The sequence below is a fragment of the Phodopus roborovskii genome, unplaced genomic scaffold (genome assembly GCF_943737965.1).
Source record: "Phodopus roborovskii unplaced genomic scaffold, PHOROB, whole genome shotgun sequence".
Taxonomy (NCBI): Eukaryota; Metazoa; Chordata; class Mammalia; order Rodentia; family Cricetidae; genus Phodopus; species Phodopus roborovskii.
The window spans coordinates 28,381,211-28,404,590 of NW_026126434.1; the positions used below are offsets into that span (position 1 = coordinate 28,381,211).

At 54.4% G+C, this 23,380-nt stretch overlaps 1 protein-coding gene across 3 annotated transcripts in view; it reads left to right on the forward strand.

The window, feature by feature from the left end:
• Window positions 1-23,380, forward strand: part of Grm4 (glutamate metabotropic receptor 4) — a 79,554-nt gene that overhangs the window by 37,571 nt on the left and 18,603 nt on the right. For all 3 annotated transcript variants that reach the window (XM_051187175.1, XM_051187177.1, XM_051187176.1), the window contains 4 exons: window positions 2,152-2,368; window positions 16,611-16,746; window positions 18,794-18,948; window positions 20,695-20,835. In XM_051187175.1, coding sequence (XP_051043132.1) covers window positions 2,152-2,368; window positions 16,611-16,746; window positions 18,794-18,948; window positions 20,695-20,835 — 649 coding nt within the window. The remainder of the gene's footprint in view (window positions 1-2,151; window positions 2,369-16,610; window positions 16,747-18,793; window positions 18,949-20,694; window positions 20,836-23,380) is intronic.

A 23,380-nucleotide genomic window follows, 5' to 3' on the forward strand; every position in this document is an offset into this window, starting at 1 on the left:
CTCCCAAGCGCTAGGTTTTCAGGAGTGCCTCCAAGCCCAGGTCCTCCTGCTCCAGATCTCAGTCTATCACTTTCCTGGCTAGGCAGGAGAGCTGGGGTGGGGCAGAGCAGGGCGGGGCAGGGCGGGGCGGGGCAGATGTCCACTGGCCTTGCAGCACTTTGCAGGCTGCAGTGAAGTATCTGTGTGTAGGGGAGAAGTGTGAAGGAGTGTGCCATCCCCACATGCTCAGGCAACTTGGCATGTGTTCTGGAACATGCATGCATGCACAGATGCACTGGGATTCCTGCTTGATTGTTGTTGAAGCCCAGAAGCAGTTTTTAATCTTCCTGTGGCATGGACCTCCTCACCATTCCAAGAGTGTGGAGGGGCAGAGGGAGAGCTTTTCACACTCTTCCTTCTCAGTCCCCTGCATAAATCAGAGCTCTCCTGGGGGCCAGCATCAGGTACATTATGTATCACCCCAGCTAAACAGCACCTGGCCACAAGCACCTCCTGCCTTCTCTCCTGTCTTCTTGGAGGCAGGGGTGTCCCCCAGTTCAGGGCTGGATGCTCCCCCACCTTTGCATCCTTCTGGTGGTACTGAACAACAGGTGACTGAAACAGGGGACACCTGGTGCTGTGGCAGGTTGAGGGGAGCCTGGAGGAGCCCAGAGGGCTGACTGGAAGAGGTGAAGTCAGGCTGCACAGTGTGTGTAGAAGCGTTGGGTGTGTGAAACAGTCCATGGGCTATGGTTTCCATCAGGACCCTGGGAGTGGAAATGGGTTGTTGAGCCTGGTGGCTATGATGCACGTCCCTGTCCCCAGAGTGTGGCATGAGCTGTTCCTCAGCACCCAGAACAGAACAAGACTCACATCCAGTGGTGCCGTGTGCACGGCCAGGGTAGGGGAGGCTGGGGAAGTGGCAGGAGTCCTTCTGGGCTGCCATTTTGAGAAGTGAGCTGGAGGCCACATAGCCCCATGAATCAGCAGGCCTGAATCACCTGTTGTGACAGACTCTAAGACAGGCCCCTTTGCCCTGTGTGCCCCATCCCTCCTCCCCTCTAGGCTGGGGCAGGGGGAGGGAAGGGACCCCAGAAAGCAGTTAGCATTGAATGATGTCTCCCTGGTAGCAATGGGGCTGTGGAGAGAGCTGCGGTGAGCCCAGGTCTGGAGGCTAAAGGAAGGCAGGGGCAGGGGCGCGGGGGCAGGGGATGGGTGTGTGTAGCGCTGGAGAGCACAGGGGTCCCAGGGCCCCCGTATTACCAGCAGCTCCCAATTGCCTGAGGTCTGGGGAGGAGAAGAAACTACTTAGTTCTACCTGCTAGAGAGCAGGAGTTGAACCCCAAACCGTAGTCTGAACCCTTTGCTAGCGGGGACTTCAGAACCTGTGAGGTGACAGGGAGAAGGGACTGGTCCCAGGTTGTTGTCTGTCATCCCAGGGCCTTGGGGACTGTTGAGGCAGTACAGCCTGGCTTTCCTGCTGTATGCCAAGCAGGACCCCCATGCTGACCCCCCACCTTTTCGGGAATGGGGTGCATGCAGTATGGTAGAGGGCCATGTGCCTGGACCAATCTCAGTGTGAAGCTGCTGACTGCTGGGGGATGGGGCTGGGCCCACTGGGGTTGGGCTCCAGCTTGGGGGTCTATCACTCATGGCCTCTCCAGGCCCTGTACCCATACAGTGGAGAGAAAGGGTCTCTTTAGAAGCTGTTCCAGACACCTGCAGGAGGAAAATGGAGACAGGCCATTGGGAGCCATAGAGACCAAACCTCCATGGTAACAGAGGGACTTGGAAACTGAGGCTCCAGTCCTCCATTCCCTTGCTTCCACATGTGTGCCTACCCAAGTATATATTTGCATCTGGGGTATCTCTGGAAACCATTACTCATAGACCCCAACTGTGAGTCTTCCTTGGGTCTCAGGCAAGTTCTTTGATATCTTGCTGGCCAGGTCTTGCCCCTATGAAGGAGGTAACTATGTGGCCACCATTATATCTCCCCCTCTTCTCAGTATCTGGGACCTGCCCTGCTGCTCTACATATTTTTCCCTGGATGAGGGGTGGGGAGGCAGTATGGGAGGGGTGACTTAGGGGGCCCAAGGGTGTGGATGGGTAGGGAGCAGCTGCCCCATTTATGCATCTGTCCATCGATCTGCATGTCCCTCTTACCCCTAGATCCCCCAGATCAGCTATGCCTCCACAGCCCCTGACTTGAGTGACAACAGCCGCTATGACTTCTTTTCCCGTGTGGTACCCTCGGACACGTACCAGGCCCAGGCCATGGTGGATATCGTCCGGGCCCTCAAGTGGAACTACGTATCCACGCTGGCCTCAGAGGGCAGCTATGGTGAGAGCGGTGTGGAAGCCTTTATTCAGAAGTCCCGAGAGAATGGTGAGTACTGTGTGGATGGGCCCTCTTCCTCCAGGCCCTGAGCTGGGTTTGTTTGGTGCTGCCTCTCTCCAACTCCAAGATGCTGTATGCCCCTGCCATGGGTGAAGGCCGTGAGGGACATTGGTGCACAGCTCTGTCCTTTCATGGGTGATCAGCAGAGGGATGGAGGCTGCTGGGGTGCCCTCCTTAGTGGGTGGGCTGTGTCACTGTGCTGCTGGTCACCCACTGAGCTGATGGCCGTTCTCACTTGTCCCTGTAACAGGCACTCCACAGGCTGCAGTGGTAAGCCATTAGTACAGCAAAGGTTAACACCTGGATGGGAACTCCAGAGACCAATGGGGTCCTGAAGGGGTGGTGGTGACTGTGGGAGGGTCCTGAGGTGATAAGCAGACCCATGGGCTGGAGGACTCTGAGTCCTGAGGCTTCCTAGGGTGGGTCCCCTGAGTAGCGTGTAGGGGAGGCCCCGTGCCCTGCAGCCTCCTCCTGTGGGCTCTAAGTAGCTCACCACCGCTTTCGACCTTGGCCGGTGTATATTTATACCTGCAGGGCCCAGACCTCTAATTGCTTTTCATAAAACTGCAGAGTGGTCAGAGGTTGGTGGTGATGATGCCCTGCAGGCATAATCCTGCTACAATCTCTGAGAAACCCTTTAATTGTAGTGGGAGAGCTGCCTGGGTGTCACTCTGAGCTATGGGCTCCTGCAATCCCAGGGCTGCCCCTGCCCTGAACAAGTGAGCTATTGAAGGCACGGACTCTCCTCCATGGGACTCAGGACAAGGTGCTGCTCAGGAAAGGCAGAGGGCTTAGTCTCAGTGTTTAACCCCACTGTAGGGACCTGGAGGTGCTCCATGTGTGCGCTTGCTGTCTGGGTGGCCCCAGCCACTGTGGAGAGTATCACCATCTATATGAGGGGCTGAGCCTCAGGAGTCACCCTGTAACTCATACCTTGTCACACAGTACGGAGGGGCAGGTGTGGGGTTTGACTCCAAGCTCTAAGGACAAGTAATGACAACTGTCTACTTTGTTTTCCACCCACGATGTCCCCCTGCTGGGGTCATGGCCAGCTGGGGTTTGACAGGGATATATGTGAGAGTGTGTGCATGGCCTGTGGAGAAGCTGGTGTCTGGTGTGTTCATATGAAGGCAGGGCTGTGAATTGCTTTTGCAATCAGGTGTTCGGAATCGGGAAGAATAGTTTAGAACACATGTTTAGAAAGGACCTCAAAGTCTAGGAAAACAAGAAAACTGGTTCCGTGCTGGGTCCTGGATCCTCCACCCTCCTTTCTGGCAAGGAGCCCTTCACATGGCCACCTCTCCATACTGTCCTGTGCCCCTGAGGTCCAGCTCTCCACCATGGCCTTTGATTTTCCCTGTCGTCTGAGACTACCTCACCACTGTGTAACCCACCCAGCCCTGATGCTAAACGGTATTTGATTTGATGGGTGGACAGAGAGAGAGAGAGAGAGGGGGGGGGAGGGAGAACTGCTCCAGAAGGCCAAATTGAAATCAGAATTGAACACTGGGAGAAAGAGGCCTCTGCACCTTATAGCCTAATCCCCAAGAAAGATTAAAGATGTTTTTGGCCGTATATTGTATTGATTTGTTCTCTGAAGTATAAGTCATTTGGGAGGTGGTGGGAGGCTTGGGGGGGAGGTAGGGAGTAGAGAGAAGGCGTTGCTTTTGGTCACAGGCTGGGACTTCTCATTGTGGTGGTGAGAACATCAGGCCTCTGCCCTAGATATACTCTGGGTCCTTCAGAGGAGCCTAACTTTTTTTTCCATTTCAAAGAGAAAGAGACAGACTAGAGAGGGCAAGTGGCCTTCCCAAGACCACACAGCCAGATTGGAGATACTGGGACAGGAGCTGGACACAGCTTTGTCCTGTGGTGGGGAATGTTGTCCTGACAGCCCCATGACACCCTCGCCTGTTAACTCATGCTTGGGGTGACCTCATGGTTGATGGAGCCCAGCTGTGCCAACACTGGCTGGAGGCTACTTAGGCCCATCTGTCTCAGAGGGGGGCTGGGAAGGAGTAGACATCCAGACGGGTGCTATAGGGCTTCATCTTTGGGTTCAGGAAGGTGATAATGGGTGCTCAGGCGTTAGCCCTGGCTGCTCTGTTGGTGGTTCAGTCAGGGTTAGGGGGAGACAGGAAGGGACTGTTGTGACTTTAGCTTGGGGTATCTGCTTTTTGTGGCTTCACCAGCTTCTGGAACTGTACATACACACACAATGACTGCCTATTCCTTGGGGAGGTAGCCTGAGGCCTAGCTTGCAGTACCCATCTTGGAGAATTAAGGAAGAGAGGATACCCTGCCACATGCTTGTCACCCCATCTCAGAAACCCACAGACTGACTTGAGCCTCAGACCCAGCATGTCTTCATTCGGTGTCGGCCTGATCCCACCAGTGGAGCACTGTGAGTGGCCCTGCTGAGCGGTGAGGTCCACCAGGCTGCAGCTGGTGTCTTTGCCAGGCTGGGGATTGGCAAGGTGTTGGCACTAATGTGACTGCTAGTGATGGCCAGGTCAATCCTGTGTGACGAAGATGAACCCCCATGCTTGCATGGCCCGCCTCGAGGACTTTGCCTGTCTGCTCTGATTTCTCTGATGCTCTGGCCTGCAGCAGGGTGTTGACACCTCTCAGGTTGGTGAGTCCCTAGGGCTAGACGTCATCAGGCCCTGGTGTGTGAGTGTGTGTGTGGCTGTGTGTGCTGCCACTTTGCCTGGTTCTCTCTGCCTGCCTCTGATGAGCATACCTTGACAGCAGCAAGAGGAAGATGTCACTTGCTGGACTGTCCGCCTCTGAATTTGCTGTCTTCTGTCATCTACAGGAAGCCATGTACATGTTCTCAGGAATGTACTTGAAGATGCTTTGGGGTTTAAAAAGTCCCCTTTTGCCTTTCGTGGCTTTGGCCTTTACAGCTCAGTTCTGGGTGGTTCAGAGTCCAAGAGCTATAGCTGGAGGCTGAGCTCAAATCCTGTGTGCTATCTGGAATGTGAAACTTCCACTTCCTCTTTAGTCTAAAAAGAATATGAATAGCGCATGTGTCCCCACTCCTTCCCAGAAGTGCTGTGAGGGTTCATGACTGAGAGTCGGTCTGAGCTCTAGACCTGGCTGCTGGTAGTGGTGTGGTCCCTAGCTTGTAATTGCACCTCTCCAACCCTTAGCTTTTTCACTCTCTCTCTCTCTCCCACACACACACTCACACATACACACATACCACACACACACTCTCACACACTCACACATATACACACACCACACACACTCACACATATATACACACACCATACACATTCACCACACACACTCACACATACACCACACAGACAACACACACACACACACACACACAAACATACACACACATATGCACACACATATCACACACACAAACAACACACTCACACATATATACACACACATACATATCACATACACAAACACATATACACACACCCCAATATATTTTTAAGAGATGAGGGTTTGGTCATGGGTTCAGGAGGAGAGACGAGAAGGTGGGGCTGTATTCTAGTCACAGCTCACAGGGTGTAGTCCTGGGTTCATGTGGGTTGTTGAGCCCAGCCCAAGCTTCAGCACCATGGAGAGCAGCTACAAGGCCAGGTGGGGCGTTCCTAGGCAGCTCAGCTTGGCTGAGTTGGCTTCAGCCTGTAGCTAACGACCTGTTCCTGGCCAGTCTGCAGACACTGAGCCAAAGAGGCACTCATGAGACACAGGCCCTTCCCCTCTGCTTTGTTACCAATTTCCTTCTTACCCAAACACATTTATTCCTGGACACTGCTGTGGCCAGGCAGGTCTAGCCACAGCTAGGCAGCTGAGATGAAAGGGCTGAGGTGCTTGTCTCCAGCTCTCAGTGCGCATGGCTGAAGGAGCCACAGTTGCAGGATGGGGAGGCTGGGGCAGGGAAGAGCTTCCTTTGGGAGACCCAGGATTGGGCTTGGCCCAGAGGATGTCCTGGAAGAGCAGGGCAGGTGGAGCAGGCCCAGGCAGAGTGCATGTCCCAGGCCTGCCTGGTGACTTGCCCGTGTGGATGGGCCACTGGTCCTTTTGAGCTCTTGGTTTCTCTGAAGTGGAGGTAATTATAGTTTTTACTGGTTGCTGGAAAAATGATAAAATCAGGCAAATATCCTCCATGAGGCCCAGTGAGGACCGGAGAGGTCGCAGGACTGCCTTGGGGCATACCCACCCAGGACACTTGTTCTCCTAGACTCTGGACTCCTAGACTCCTCTTCCTGGACCTGTAGTCTCCTTGACTCCACATGATACATCTGCTCTATTTTACTATCGGCCGAATGATCATGTGGCTATTCTATGCAAATTCTATGCAAATCTTTAACCAGCCAGAAGGAAGCCAACATGCCTTGGGACCCAAGGGAAGCCTTGGGTATAGGAAGCATCAGGGCAAGGTGACAAGCAGGAGAGAGGATGGGAGGGGCTGGAAGGCTAGGGAGGGCCCTTGCCAACCCTTGCCAGAACTTCCTCCTGGCCTGTGCCACAGATTCAGAGATGTGGAGAGAGAGGCAGGATGACTTGCTAGTCACCTGAAGATGTGAAATGGAGGAAGGGGGAGGGGAGGAGAGAGGGAAGGGGGAAGGAAGAAGGGGCAGGGTGAAGAAAGGGGAGGAGAAAGGGGTGGGGGGAGGGAAGGAGAGGAGGGAGGATCTAGGTTAGAGACAGTAGGCAGAGGCAGCCAGACCATCTCTGGGTCTGGTGGGATCAGCTTCCTCATCAATAATATGGTCATGATACCCAGGGTGTGAGCTGATAGGGAGGGGCCATTGAGGCACCACAGGACAATGTTAGCTGTCTAAGGGGTGCTGAGGGGTAGGAGGGAGAAGGAAAGCAGAAGAGAGAGAGGCGGCAGAAGACAGACAGGGAATGAGTAGGGAACACAGAAAGAGGTGGAAGGGCTGAGGGGGGCACTTCTGGACCACCACCCTGCTATAACCCAGTTGTCAGTCAGTGACCTGAGCTTGCTAACTCTTCAGTACCCACTTGCACTTCAGGGAGGGCTCAGTGGTAGTGGTGAGGCTCTTGATCATCCATTCTCCTTGTGGGTGGGGAACAGCAAGAGAGAGAGCTGGGGTGCGCTGTTGGCCCCCCTGGAGGACACTTTGGAGTGGACTTGGGGAGGGGAGTGAGCACAGTGGCTGGAGAGTAGGAAGGGGCAGCTGGCCGTTCTCCAGGGCCCACAGGGAAAGGGTGCACTGTAGTTGGGGCTTGAGTGGTCAGCTGGCTGGGTCTGAGGCAGCCTGGTGAGGGAGGGCCTGGACACCGGATGTGCATTCCTGGCTCATGCTGGTCAGCCTGGGACAAATTGGTTCTTCTGTGGATTCTGGTTTAGGTAAAAAGGGAGCTTTCAAGGCCAGGAGCTTTCCTGCTCCTGGTGTTGTTAGAGACATGAGCAATTATCACAACTTCATCTCTCCACTAATATTCAATGTTAGATTTTGGGGAAGTGTCCTTCATACCACAGAAAAGTCCCACACCAAACCAGAGGAACTAGTGGATCCCACCCAGCCCACCCAACAGGGTGGACATTTAGGAAGGATACCCACATCTCTAGGACTGAGGCTTGAAGCCTCCTCCCTCCCTGCCTAGCATGTCTCTCTCCTCCCAGGGCTGGTGGCTAGCTTGGGACTCCAAGCCTTCTCCCAACAGCTGCAGGTCTGGGGCAATTTTGATGGATCAGTTCCTGACCTGGTCCATCAGTTCTTGCTAACCAGAGACAGTGGGAACTGGATCTCCTGGTAGTGCCCCCCGCCCCAAGCTGGGCCAGGCTGCTTTCTGCTGCTTTGGGCTTGTGTCACCCTCATGCTACTCACCCAGGCCAGCTGACAGTCCCCTTTCTGGGGCATGGGTCAACAACTCCATTTTCCACCAGGAAGCTAATGCTGAACAGGACCCAGGGTCTGCCCCAGGCTGTGGTTCTGCTGCTCAGCTGCCAATGCCCTTTCCTAGCCTGGCTTGCAGAGAGGGCAGGGCTGGCTGGGAAGGCCCTGGAGGACTTCCCTACCAGTGGCTGGTGTGACAGGCTCAGTGGCTGAACTGCCTGCAGCGAGACATGCTTGGGCTGCCTGCGTAATTACATCTCAACATTTCATTTTGCTTGTCAGTTTCCACTTCCCGGGGATGTGGGCTTCTAAATATTTCATCTGGGTCTACAGAGCGGCCACCCCACTCTGGCCAAACCGCAGGCTCACTGCTGCCAGCCCCTAACCCCTGCTGCCCTTTCCTGCCTGAATGTTGCTCCTATAGGGAGGGAGTGGAGCTGGCCAGGGGCACCCGGAGTCTCCCCATACAGGAATCTCCAACACCAGCCCACAGGCTTCCCAACTCCTAGACAGCAACTGGAAAGGTTTCTTTTCTTTTCTTTCTTTCTGTTTTTTTTTTTTTTTTTTTTTTTTTTTTGAGACAGGGTTTTTCTGTGCAGCCCTGGCTGTCCTGGAACTCATTCTGTAGACCAGGCTGGCTTTGAACTCAGAGATCCACTTGCCTCCGTCTCCCAAGTACTGGGATTAAAGGCACGCACCACCACCTGACTGTATTGTGCTGTTATTAATTAAGCTCCCCTGTCAGCTGGGACCTGGGGAGCCAGAGGGGAGGATGATGTATCTCTTGAGGGACTCTCCTGGAAGAAAGCTAAGCTCAGGACAAGGAACAGTTTTGCTGCATTTGTATACAGGCACTGCCTGTCTTGTGCTCTTTATCTATATTTGCTTGCTCAATCTCCCTCCCTTCCTCTCTGCCTCCCTCCCTCCCTTCCTTTCTATGCAGGCCTAGTTGGCTTTGAACCCAAGGCCTCCTGATTGCCAGGATTATAGGTGTGTGTCACCACACTCTCCTATATGCTCTATTCTTCATACTTCATGGTAGACAATCTCCAGAAAAGATTAAGTATCTTGTCAAAAGTTACACAGCTAAGAACTGGCACCTGGCATTGAACCCCGGCTCCCAGGCTCAGCCCTCTCTTTGATACAGACAAGTTACATAGCACAAGACAGGGGTAGCCAGTGTCATTAGAGAGAGCAGAGGGCCAAGACTAGGCCACCACCAAGAGCTGGGAGCCTTTTAGGGGGATCGGGCAGACAGGAGAGGGCAGCTGCTGCTGCTTCAGGGACATAGTGGCCAAGACTTGAGGTAGCAGTGGGTGCAGGGCTTGGACAAAGTAGCCCTGTTTAAAAAGCTGGGGTGGGGCTAGAGAGCCCCTGTGTAGCCCCTGTCTGCCTGTCCTTGGAGGCAGATGAGAAAGGAAGGAGTGGAGGTCTTGTTCTGTGTGTGGGTGCGGCTGATGGAGACAGCCTTGACCAGACTGGGGTCTCTTTGGCCACAGAGCCCCCTCCTCATCCACAGGCAGACCAGTGAACTGGTCAGTAGACCTGGGACCGCACTCAGCAGCTATGAGTATGTGAGGGTCTTGGAGGAACCCCAGCCCTCTCTGCAGAGAATCTGGGGAGCAGGTGGGTTTCCTCCATCAACTGACAGTCATACTACTGAGGAAGCATGGGGGGAGGTTGGGCAGGGTCCCCAATAATTTTCTGCTTGCATCCTGTTTCTTTAGTCCCCACCCTCGCCACCTGCCTTCAGAACTTCCTTTTTCTGTATTTTTTTCTGGCTTCCTTGCTTCAAAGGTGTTTTGCCTAAACGCGTCTGTGTTAAGATATTAGGGCAATCACTCAATGAATTTCCTCCCAAGAGCTAACACCATGAATAATGAAATTCTGAGCTTGACTGTAGGCTAGCCAGGGATGGAAGGGCTTGCATGGTGGCCCACGTATCCTGCCTCACCCTAGGCACTTGGTCCAGGGTGGATGTCACATTCTCACTGCTGGGTGACTGGGCTGTCAGTGGGAGGAAGTGGCTGTGTGAGATGGGACCAGGGCTGTCTGTGCCCTCTTGGCCTCCTGTGTCATAGTGTCTCACTGCTCTCCAATGCCTGACTTTCCTCTGCCTCACTGTGCATCCCTAACCCCACAGGGATGTGGTTTGGGGCCAAGAGGGGGACAGTGAGCATGAGGGCTTTGCTTTAGTCCCTGGGTTACTGTACAGCAGGCTAGCTTTGCTCCAGCGAAGTGCAAAGCCCTTGGCAAAGGGAAGGCTGAGGTCTGTAACTGTGGGCAGACTCCAGAGAGCTGCTATGGCACCCCCCACTTCCAGCAGACCCTGGAGTGTGTGGGGTTGCATGGTACCTGGTGTGGGATGGGTGGTCCACCAGGCACTCAGTAAGAGAACCTCCCCCATGAGGAAAGGGACAAGCCTGAGGGAGTGTGCATGGATGGTGAGCATGGGAGAGCTGGAGGAGCTGTGGGGGAGGGGGCTGTGAGCCTTGTGAGGGGCTAGGATTGGCAGGCTTATTGTCTGACTGGCTGGGGCACGTGTGTCTGTGTAGTATATGTGACAGTTTGCTATCTGTGTCTGTGCGTAGTACATTTATGGGACTAGGGCTCTGTGCTTGGGTACTCATTTGAGGTCCATTATAGGCACAGCTGTGTGGCCCAGTGGGCTCAACCTGTGTCTTGTGGTGTGCACAGCTGTGTGGTGTGTGGAGGCTGTGACAGCAGTGCTGGCTGCGATACCTGCACTTGTGTTGCCGTGTGGTTCCTGTATTAGTTTGCTTGCATAGCTGTGGATTGGGCAAGCTGTGCTTGTTTAGGGTGTGTGTGGGGTCCTTATGGGCGGTGGTGGCTTTTCCATGAGATGGGGAGGCTGTAGGTTTGTCTCTGTGAGGTCCTGGAGTGTAGGACTGTGAGCAGTGTGTTGAGTGAGTGCATGTGTGTGGTGCTAAGGGCCTCCAGAAGATGATGGCATCACCTTGGACAGCACTTGTGCTTCTGAGCTGTGGCCCAGCACGGTGTTTCAGGAACAGCTTACACTGAGCCCAACACAGCTGAGTGACTAGTTCCATTTCAGCGTCTGTCCTGTCACACTAGGCTGTGCTGCCCTCAGGGAAGTGGCTGCAGCGGACAGCAGTGGCTCTTCCCACAAACACTCTCAGACGGGACCTCCAGCAGCCCTACCTGAGGGAGTTTACGTCCTTCCCTGTTTTACAGGAGGTCAGAGAGGCTTGGTGACCTGTCCAAGAGCTCACAGGCAGGAAGCGGCTGGCTCACCTCCCTTTGCCTCCTGTGCTTCCTTGGTGCATGTCGATGGTGAGCACGGGGAATATGTTCTCACTGTGCACAAACATGAGTCCACCGAGACCCGACAAGTCTTTCCCCAGATGGCCCCCTGCCTGCCAGGAGCTGGAGTCATTTGCAGCAAGGAAGAGGATGGTGCCAGATGCCCTTCTCTGGCCCAACTGTCTCATACTGAGCTCTGGGACAGGCGAGTGACTCTATGTCCCATGTACTGGTTCCTCCTCTATTCCTGCGAGGAAATGGAGCTGGGCAGGGAAAGTGGACAGAGCAGAAAGCAGGGATGAGGATGTCCACAGGCACGCATCTCTACAGGTGTGCCCAGGCCTCATGGGGGCAGACTGGCCTCTTCATGAAGTGGACATCAGGCACCATTGGGTGCCCAGAGCTTGTGTAGGACAAGGAGGTAACTCTAAGGGAAGATCACTGCAGACTCTGTGGGCGTAGACTCCAGAGCCTGTCATCCATGCCCACCAGTGTCCTTTTGCACCCCTGTACCTTGTCCCTTTAGCAAACGCAGACAGCTGCCTATCCCCAGTGGGCCCCTGGGCACGTGTCCTGGGGATAAAGAACCCAATGAGGGAAGGGCTGGCGGATAGTGGAGGATCCCTGGTCAGTTAGCATGGGGTGCTCCTACCTGGGGTGGGGTGGGGTGAGGAACCTGCCCAAAGACCAGTTGTAGGGCAGAGGTTGTCAGAGAGGCAGGTCCTGAGAAGCCTGTAGTCAGGTAGCAGCTGAAAACTGGAGCAAGCCACACAGATGTCACACATGTTGGTGTGTACACATGTACACAGTGTGCACTCACCAGGGATAAGCAGGGTATGAGAGTAAGCAGGCTGGACAGTGCCTAGGGGAGAGAAGGCTTGGGGCAGGAATAGACAGGGTGGTGAAGGGAACCAGGCCTGAGTGAGCCATTGTCTGGCCAGACCTGGAGCTCCGTGCAGTGTTGGACCCAGAGGGAACCCAGCCCAGCTCTCTCTTCCCCTATCTCTAGCTCACCTTGGAGCAGCCTCAGGGGAGATGAGATTGCTGGGGGGGTTCTCCACCCCAAATAGTACAAGATCACAGTTCTGCTACCTGACTGAACTCCACTGTCAGAGTGCCATCATTTAGGCATGGCCTTGCTCCACGGCAGAACCCTGTCAGCCACCCGCCCCTCTAAGGGCCTATTTCCCACTCTTTTCCTGGGAGCAGGTTTGAGGCTGGGATTGCTGACAGCCTGGCTTAGGAAGGTGTGTGTGTGTGTGTGTGTGTGTGTGTGTGTGTGTGTGTGTGTGTGTGCGCGTGCACGCGCATGTGTGTGTGTGTGTGTGTGAGAGAGAGAGAGAGAGAGAGAGACTCCCCACTGCCTCCTGCCTACCCTGCTTCCTGCAGGGAGCCTAGCATGGCCTGGGAGATCCTCCTCTGCTCTCTCCTCTGCAGTCTACCGTATTATGCAGCAATATAGGTTTTTCCACTTGACTTCCTAGGGTTTGTCTTTTTGTTATTTTTTTTCCTGTTTATACATTTAAAACCACTTTTCAGGAAAGGAAAAAGAGAAGGAGAGGAGGAGCTTGCAGGGCCACTATGTAGACTGTGAGAAACTGAGAAGGAGCCTGAGCAGGTGTGGAGGAGCTTGAGCATGTGAGAAGGAGCCTGAGCATGTGGGGGAGGAGTCTGAGAAGTTGGGGAGGAGCCTGAGCAGGTGGGGAGGAGTCTAAGCAGGTATGGAGGAGCCTGAGCATGTGTGGAGGAGCCTGAGAATGTGGAGAGGAGCCTGAGCAGATGGGGAGGAGCATGAGTAGGTGTGGAGGAGCCTGAGCAGGTGTGGGAGGTGGGAACCCAGTCTCAGACATCAGAACACCAGGCAGTGGTCAGCATAGTGTATGGAGGAGGCTTGTCCCTGCTGCTAAGTGTCCTGAGTAAGGCAAAGTCCTTCTCTGGCCTCAGACCCTCTGTTCTCCTGGTATGAACTGGGGTCATAGACACTATGGGCTGCTGTAACCAGAGACATCTTGGGTGAGAGGCTGTGGCATCTGCCTGTGGCCAGCACACAGGGGACCTGGCTTGACTAGGACATAGGTCTGCAGCTGGCACATGGCAGCCGGGTTCCTGGTAGCTTGTCAGGTAGGATCTGGAGAATGACCCAAGGGATCTCTAAAGGAGACCTAGGAGGGCTTTGAAAGGCATGGGAACCCCAGATTCCTCTGGCTCTTCTGGTTTTGTGTCTGCCTAGAGCTGGGGGTTGTCTGTCTGTCTGTCAGCTTCCATTGTTCTATGCTGCAGTGTGGACAGTGGTTCTTGATTGGAATGCACTGAGAGCTGAGGGCAATGGAGTGGGGGGAGGGAACAGTGCCCTGGGGTAGTGTGTGTACCAAGTGATGGGCACAGGGGCTGGACGGAGCAGTGAGGTCTGTGATGAGGAAAGGGTGTGTGATTTTGCTCTCATATACTCTGGTGTGTGTACTCCTATGTGCACACACACATGTGTAATCTCCACTCATTCCCCAGAGGCAGCTGTGGAAGGGAGGGCTTTCTGGATGAGGAGGGTTTCAGGAGAGAGGGCCTTGGTTTGACAGAGGGAGGCTCTGGGTGTGGAGCAGGACCAGTGCCTCAGTTTCCAGTACTTTGCTAGGCTGTTGGCCAGCTCTTAGCCTCAGTTTCCATGTCTGTCAGATGGGGATATTAGTATTTATCCTAGGGTTGGGTGTGTAGACTTCTGGAGGTCACGCCTACCCAATGCTGAGCACAAGGTGGGTACTCAATTAGTGTAGAACCTCAGGGTCACAAGTGCTCTCTGGCTGTGAAAGGGAATGAGGGGAGAAGCGAAACTGGTCACTCCCAGGAGCCATGCCCCCTGCCCAAGACAGACTCTGTAAGGCAGCTCTCTGTCCTCACTCCCCCAGTCGCCACATTGACTGTGGGCAGTGAAGTCATGACACTGTGGGCTCTTGCTTTCTTGTGACGCAGTGACACAGTAAACATTCACCCGAGTCCATGTCTAGGCATGCTCACACTCCTGTGCCAGGCACTCCAGCTCCACAGCCAACTCCGCCGCTACACTCGGGAGTTTAACTGGTGGCCCGCAGCCTGGTGGCCTGACTTTAAGTCTCAGTTCCTCACCTATGTCCATAACCTGGGGGAAGCCATGCTACCTCTGCGAGCCTCAGTTCCCCGATCTGTCTCCCGGGCATGTGGTGGGGCTCCTCAGAAGAATGACTTCATGTGGCCTTTGATAGGTCACAATCAACTTGTATGGATGCTCTGGGGTTAATATCACATCCTCCAAGACCACACACAACACTGTTTTCTGTGACTAACACTCCCCCTCACTGAGCCACAGACACTGCAACCTCTTTTTCAGCTAAATGAAGTGTGCAGTGCAGGATAGGACAATACACACTGGCCCAGGAGTGTGACTTAGCCTAACACTTTCTCCCTGCAGGAGATAAACTCCCATTTCCTCCTTGAGCCAGGTGGCCCATCCCCACTGCCTGGACTGCCTCTTCCTCTTGTCCATCTGTAGATGGACAAGTAGATGTGTCGACATTGGCCCATTTTCCAACTAGAGAGACCATATGCCAGGTTGGCAGGAGCCAAGTGCTGCGATCATTAGAACACGGCCAGCTAGTGAGGGCAGCAAGCCGCCATTTCCCTGGGCTCTTCCTGTGTCCTGGGGCTGGGAGGGGTGGAGGCCCAGCCAGAGATCCTGGGCCTGGTTCCTGTGGTGGTGTTTGAGACTTATTATGTATGTAGGAGTGACCTCTTCCCTCTCTCTTCTGTGTGTGTGCGTGTGTGTACATGTGCATATGCATGTGTGTCCTGGTGGAACAGCCACCCTCAGTGAGTATCTTTACCACTGTGGATGTCCCATCATCTGCCAGGCCGCCTCCTGCCCTCTCACACTCAGCCTCCTGGAGCTGCCGCCTCCCCGGCCTCCAGTGTGGTTCCTGCCCACCACAGTCAGTGAGCATCATGCCGAGGTGCCTAGTTCCCAGGAGCATTGCAGCTATGGGGATGGATGGACTAGATGGGAGCCCAGGGGGACACAGGACCAGGCAGATACAACATAGCAGTTATGGAATTGGCTGTGATTTAAGAGCCCAGGGACAATGCTGTTTTGTGTGGCACCTGTAGAAGGGCAGAGGTTTCACCAAGGGGCTGGCTTCCTGGCTGTGCCTCATGTGCTAGTCATTAATGGTCCTCCAGCTCCAGCAGGGACCCTGAGGGTCTTGTTGTCAAGAGTCTCTAGCTGTCAGTGTAGGGCTGGGCCAGGATTTCCTCACCTGCCCCACACAGAGGTGATCACAGGTGCTTCTCAATTGCTCTCCACCAGAGGAGTGCAGGTGGCCATGAACCTACTGGCATGGTCTTCTGCTTGTGCTCACCAGAGGAGGCTTGTCACTAGAGCTATTGGGAAATGACTGACTTAAAAAAGCACTGGTGTCTGCTGGCTGCTAAGCTGGAGAGCATCCTGGTACACTGTTCACCCCGGCCCACCCCAGCAGCCACACATGCTGCCAGCCCTCCCCCAGGGTTTTGGGATGCAGGGTCTCTGAGATAGGGTTAGAGGAGTGTGAACATGGGTGTGGGGACACCAGTTAGCAGGGTGGCTATTCTCAGATTTAATCCTTCAAAGAACCTTCTGAGGTGATACCGACAAAAATAGCCAATGCTTCCAGGTACTTGCTGTGCCCCAGACAGCAGTGGCTTTGCCCAAGCTGTGCCCCAGACTGCGGCTTTGTCCTCGCAGACTCACAGAAACCAGAAGAAGCCCGTGAATTAGGTCGCCTTTCCATCTCCACTTTATAAATGTGATGTTTGAGACACAGAGAGGTTGAGCAATTGCCTTGAGGTTACCCAGCAATAACTGGTAAAATAAAGATTTCAAATAGGCAGTATGACTCTGTTAGCCTACATCAGGGAAACTGAGGCACAGTGTACTTAGGTGTCACATCTAGGGTTTGTAGTCATGCTGTGGTTGGTGTTTGTGACTATGATGTGGGGCTTCAAGGGGATCAGAGGAGGGACCCTCCTGGGGTGTGTTGCAGAAGTGAGGAGCTCAGGCTTGATTTGCTTAGGCTGATGGGTGGGGGGCCTCTCCACAGGAGGTGTGTGCATTGCCCAGTCCGTGAAGATTCCTCGGGAACCCAAGACTGGGGAGTTTGACAAGATCATCAAACGCCTGCTGGAAACATCCAATGCCAGGGCCATCATCATCTTTGCCAATGAGGATGACATCAGGTAGGGTGGCCATGGCAGGTAGTCCCACCAAGGACTTCCCTCTAGGGAGATGGGGAGGGGCGAGGGGTGAGTCAGTGCTGGGACTCTCAGGCTAGAACCAGCTACTCTAATGGGCCTACTCCCCTTTCTATTTCCAACATCCATTCTGTCAGCCAAGGATGGCGAGCAGGACACTTAGGGGAAAGGCCGCTACTTTGTGGACTTGAGACCACACTGCACAGTTCTAATTCAACCTGCTGGAGGGGTGACCTCAGCCAAGCTCCTTAATCTTTCTGAGCTTCTTTGCTGTTTATCAAACTAAAGCAAGCAATTCCTGTCCAGTAGTGTTTGAGGACCAAACGTAGGAAGATGCTCAAAGCCATGGAGAGGGCCTGGAGGGAGTGGGTGCTCACTGGTGACTGCAGGCCACAGCTCAGCCCCTGCCTGTTTTTGTGAGCTCGGGGCACAGGGTTCGGGCATGTTCTTACTGTGGTAGGCTGGTTCCTTTCTAGACCCCAGACTCTGATGGCTCTGAGTACAAAGACTATGGAGACCCCACCAGTCCCTCTGCCGGACCTTTACTCCTGTGCAGGGGTCACAGGTCACAGGGCCTCCCCATCTTCAGTGCTTTCTGCTTCTCTCTTGATTCACCTTCTAGCAGCCCATGTCAGGTCCCTGAGGTTCACCTCTGAGTGAGAACCTTGCATTTGAGCAGAACTGGGGGAGGAGTGGGCCTGCTTTCACAGTGGAAAGTGAGCCCCAGGCTTAGCAGCCCTCTCCCTGGAACCCTCTAAGACCAACGCTGGCCCGCTTCCCTCTTTCAACCCTTTCCCACACACTACTCTGGGTCCTGAGTTGCAGCAACACAGAAGCCCTAGGGATGATGCAGGGACGGAGGTGCAGAGGCAGTATGAGCCTCCTCAAGTCATACAGGTCCCCGAGACATTGGTGCCAGAGTTCTCCATGTCCTTGGAAGTGGTTGCTTAGTGGCTGCAGGCTTTTCTGGGTCTCCTTTGCCCCCTGGCTCCTTTCTCATACCCCTAGAGCCAACCCCAGTTGTGCATTCCACTTTGGGCCTACAACTTTGGGGGGGTACCCTAGTTTAAATAAGCCTTCTATTGGGAAGAAGGGTGAGGGTCTGGGACCATGTCCCTAGGGGAGGGGCTAGATGGGACTGTTGAGCCACATGGGCAACCTTGCAGGAGGCAGGATGTTTCTGGAAATACACTGTGTTTTCAGAAGTGGACTGAGGTAAAAATAAATGTAGGTGACGGTTGGATGTGGGGATGGTAGCTCTTCCCCTTGGCTCCTCGGATGCAGGAAGCATTAACAGGGTTGTGGCTGTGTTCCATGTGCCTTGCCCCATCTACCATTAGTGGTGGCTCAAGGTGGGTGGTGGCCTGCTAAGGGGCTAGGAGTTGGCAGAGAGATGAGAGCAGGGTCCCAGGATGACCATAGGCTGGCTTGACGTCAGGTTCTAGGGCTTACAGAGAATATTTTCTCTCTAGAAGTCCAGTCCCTGCTCTCCTCTAGACTAATGTCTAGAGGCCTAGCACCCCTGGGGTCCCTGTCCTCTACATGAGAGTTTTCTACTCCTTTCCAAGGGAAGTGGGTTCAAAGAACTCCTACCCCTTCCTCTTCTCCCCTCTTAAGAGCTGGGCTTGAAGGCCATCCAGTTCAAGATCAGCGGAGTGCCCTCAGCCCTGTGATGGTGTGCCCTTTGATCAAGGTTGTCTTGGCAGGGCCAGGTGCAAGCTCAGAAAGATAGGAAGACAAAGGTCACTATAGACATGTGTATAGGCATAGGCTAAAGAGACAGGAGCTATGGGCCTGGAGCACTGACAGAGGCAACTATGGGCCTCGAGTCAGGGCGAGGAACTCAGGTATAACCTGGGGATGGACATAGGCTGTGGGGGGACAGGTGAGTATGGGGTATCCTTTGTGGCTGGGAGCAGGGGCAGCCATGGGTTCTGGGCTGAAGAATATGAATAGAGGTTCTGGATGCAGTCTGGGGTGGGGGCAGTTGGGTAGCTTTACATATCTGGGCTGGGCTGCTGTGTCCCTACAGGAGGGTGCTGGAGGCAGCACGCAGGGCCAACCAGACTGGCCACTTCTTCTGGATGGGCTCTGATAGCTGGGGCTCCAAGAGTGCTCCTGTGCTGCGCCTTGAGGAGGTGGCTGAGGGTGCTGTCACCATCCTCCCCAAGAGGATGTCTGTACGAGGTAGGCCCAGCAGGTGGGGATGACGGCCCCTGTCATCCCCATCACCCCTCATGGCTTACTTCCAGCCTCTTCTGCTCTCTGGCTTGTCTTGCCTCTTCATTTGCCTCTAGTGTGACGGAACTGGAGTGTAGACCTGGAAGTGTCCTTCTGGTTTCTTAGCTGCTTTGGGTTGTGGGATATGCAAGGCATGTGGTCATGAAAGTGTCCAGCCCACCCTCTCCTATTTGGGACCCTTTCTCTCCCTTGGAGACAGCTCTGCAGGTCAGGTCTGTGTGGCAGCATGTTTGGCTGTGGCCAGCTCAGGCCCAATGGCTGGGGCTGGGTATCCATCTCTGTCTTGCCTCCCTTCCTTTCTGCCTTGCCCACACCCCTTCCTTTGGGGTGAAGGCTACAGTTACTTCTTTGGCCAGAGTCTTACAGGGTATGAGGTATGCTGTCAGTGTCCTGGTAATAGCCTGACCTGGCAGGACTCAGTCTCATGAGGGGAGATGGCTCCCAGGGCCTGCTTGTTGTTTGTGTCCTACTCAGTGAAAACCAACGTTGAGTTGACAGGCCTGGAAAGGACCGCAGGAGTCAGCCCCTTCACCTGACTTTCCATCACTTGCCGAAGGTCACATAGAGTATCCTCTCTTCACCTTGAGGCCCAGCCAGCATAGGCAGTGGAAAATTCCACACCACCTCAGCCACACTGAACCGTGAGGAGCACAAATGACTGCCTGGTGCAGCGGATGTCAGCCCCCGCCAGGTCCTCATTTAGCCTCCCAGCGCTCTGCCACTGAGTCACAGGGCTGGGATTTGAACCCACAACTTAAGTACCCTTTCTCTCTGGGACACTGGGGACATTTTAAGGGCACTGGCTCTCATCTGTTATTTTTGTTTCTGAGACAGGGTTTCACTAAGTAACCCTGGCTGTCCTGGAACTCACTATCTAGACCAAGCTGGCCTTGAATTCACAGAGATCCTCCTGCCTCTACCTTCCTAGTTCTGGGATTAAAGGTATGGCCATCATGACTGGCCACTGGTTCTCCTCTGGAGATAATATCGGTTGTCACAGTACGTGGGAGATGGACCTGGAGTCTAGTGGGTAGAGGTCAGACATGCTATTTAAACATCCCATAATAGTCCATACAACAAAGAGATACCCAACACTCCCCCCCCACACACACACACACAGGCCAGGCTTCATTTCCCTCTGTCCCCACAGCTTAGACAGTCCCCTAGCCTCCATTTGGACCACCATGGGGTAAACTTTGGAGGGTCTCTGGACAGGAAGAGAGGGCACTGCCCTACTAGTACCCGCCCTGAGGCAGGGTTGCCTGGGTAGGAAGGGAGCTGGGCAATTTGCAGAGGCTGGAGGAGCAGGTGGTGTTTGTCAGCAATGGGAATGTTCTAGACTGAGGAGACAAGTGCAGGGCCTGGTCTTGCTCTTTGCTCTAAGTGACCCCCTGCCTTCTCTGGCCAGGTTTCCTACATGTGCCCAGACTGGGCCTGACCTGTGAGGGCATCTCTGCCATGCAGGCTGTGGCCCTAAATTATATGCACTTCCCTGGGACCTAACCCAGCTCTTTTCATTTTGCATGGCATAAAAACTACACCATGTTTTGTTTTATTTTGTTTAGCTGCCTGGACCCCAGGTCAGAGGATGAGAGGATGTCCCTTTCCCATCCTGGCCCTGGTTATCTCCATGTCTGGGTGTGTGTGTGGGGAGGGCAGGAAGGAGGCCCTGACATCCCCATTCCCTGCCAGGGTTCGACCGATACTTCTCCAGCCGCACGCTGGACAACAACAGGCGCAACATCTGGTTTGCCGAATTTTGGGAGGACAACTTCCACTGCAAGTTGAGCCGTCATGCGCTCAAGAAGGGAAGCCACATCAAGAAGTGTACCAGTGAGCTTCATCTGTGGTGGGACCTGGGAGGTGGAGCCTGCAGAAGGGGGAACTGTAGGGGAGGGGCCTGGGGAGGCTGAGCCTGCTGAAGGTGGGGACTGTAGGGGAGGGGCCTGGGGAGGTGGAGCTTGCTGAAGGTGGGGACTGTAGGGGAGGGGCCTGGGGAGGCGGAGCCTGCTGAAGGTGGGGACTGTAGGGGAGGGGCCTGGGGAGGTGGAGCTTGCTGAAGGTGGGGACAGTAGGGGAGGGGCCTGGGGAGGCGGAGCCTGCTGAAGGTGGGGACTGTAGGAGTGAGGCCTGGGGAGGCGGAGCCTGCAGAAGATGGCGGTGGAGGCAGATGCTAGACCCCTGAACTCCAGCAGTTGTGGCCACTAGCACAGTTCTCCGGCCAAGTCTTGAGGAGCCAAGAGCCTAGCTAGAGGGGCTTAAGGACTGGTTTTCAGAAGCTGCCCTCATGTCTGTGGACTTGGCCTGAGAGTGGAATGGAAGGGCTGAAGGGACAGGGCTATCTATAGTCACAGTAGGGTGCAGCCCACATGGCCCTGAGAGGTCAGTGGGAGGGTTGCACTGTGTTCCTTCTGGAGAGCAGAGCAGGAGGAGGAACTGGTCCCCAGATGTCACAGAGGTGTTCGACTGCCTTGGGGTTCACCGTGCTTGACTGACCCTGCACAGCCGGTTCCATTCCACTGCACAGCACACCTCTCCCCTGACCCACCAGGGGCTTCGTCAGTCACTCAGCAAGTGCTGGGCTGTCTGGTGTGCCACCTGGGCCTGCTCTTATGGAGGATGAAGGACAAAGAGTCTGAATCCTCATGGAGTTTTCATTCTAATAGAGAGGCAGATGATAAACAAGATAAATAAATCATGGGATGTGTCAGAGGGAAATGCACTGTAGAAACAAAACCCATTTGAAAAGGAGTAGGGAGTGCTGTGGGGGAGGGCAGCAGCCCTTCACAGCCACAGGGAGCACCATGGGGGAAACTGAGTCCCAAATGGGTCATGGGGGTGGAGGTCTGGGAAGGGATCTTAGTTCCCACAGGTATCTGGGGCTAAGGCAGGATTTGAACCGAGGCCTGAGTTTCAGGTCCTCCACCCTGAGGTTGCAGCCTGGCACTTGCTTCATAAGCATTTGGACCCAGGTCCTGAGGGCTCTGGGTCTGAACAGCTCTGCATCAGGAGTCCCCTGCGTGACCTGGGTTTCTGGGTGCTGCGTCCACGTGGTGCCTCACCCAGGGTGAAGACTTCAGTCTTATGTCCTCTGGAGTGACCTGGGCAGCTTGGGCAGGGAGGTGGGGGTGGGGTGGAGACACGACCCAAGGAATCTTTGGCAGATTGAGGTTCCCCAGGTGGAGCAGGAGGGAGCTAGATGGAGTGGAGGAACCAGGGTCTGAGAGCTCGAGATATATGCTGCCCTCTGGTGGCCATAGCCCATGGGGACTAGCAGCCATGCGCAGTGGGTTCCTCCTGGGGTCACAGCCAAGTCCTTGGTGTTTGGTCTGCAGAATATGTGTGTGGGCGTGTCAGGAGCTGGTGTATGTGCATGAGTGGTGGTCTGAGTTGAGGTGAGTGTGGGTCATGTGTGGGGGTTCATGCATTCTGCATGAGCCTGTTTTTCATGCTCCTACATGTTAGGTTTCTGATCAATGTGATTTCATTCACCCTTCCAACTCTAGAAACCCTTACATTTCAAGTGTAAAAGAGGCTATGGATTCAGAGAGACCAAGCAACATGTAAGAGGCTGCACAGCACATACCTTATCAGGCAGTAATCGCAGAGGTTGTGCAAGAAGTATGAACATGTGGGGCTGGGGAGATGGGTCAGTGGATAAAGCCACCTCCCCCACAAATGTAAGGACCTACAGCCCACAGCTGAAGAGACAGCTCAGCAGTTAGAGCACTTGTTGCTCTTGCAGAGGACCCAGGTTCAGTTCTTAGCACCCACAGAGAGGCTCATAACCATCTGAACTCCAGTTCCAGGGCATCTGACACCCTCTTCTGGCCTCCATGGGCACTGCATGTATATGGTGCACAGACATGCATGCAGGCAAAACACTCATAAGCATAAAACAAAACCATAAATTAATCTAAAGAAAAGGAAAAGCCGTGCATGGCTTGCATTTGTTATCCCAGGGATGGAGAGATGGGAGGCATGGGGAGATGGAAGGAGGTGGTCCCTGGCTACACACAGCTGACCCAGCCTACTTGGTTGAGTCCCAGGCCAATGAGAAACCCTGTTGCAAACAAAAGGTGAAAGATACCTGTGGAATGACACTGTGGCTGTCTTCTGACCTCTGTGTGCACCTCCCCACAAACAAGCACATACAAAGAAGTATGGACATGCTTAGTAATGGGGTTGAGCCCTCAAGGACAGACTGATCATGTGTTCCGTCCACTTGCTCCCTGTGCCCCTGTGGGGGGCATTGTTTGGGCACCCTGCCCTGCTCATGGCTTTCCAGAGCTTGTTCCCAGGGTGGGTGGGTAAGCCTGGAAGTGGGGTGAGAGGGAGAGTCGGGATGTCCTGCTCCAGTGTCTAGGTGAGGATCAGG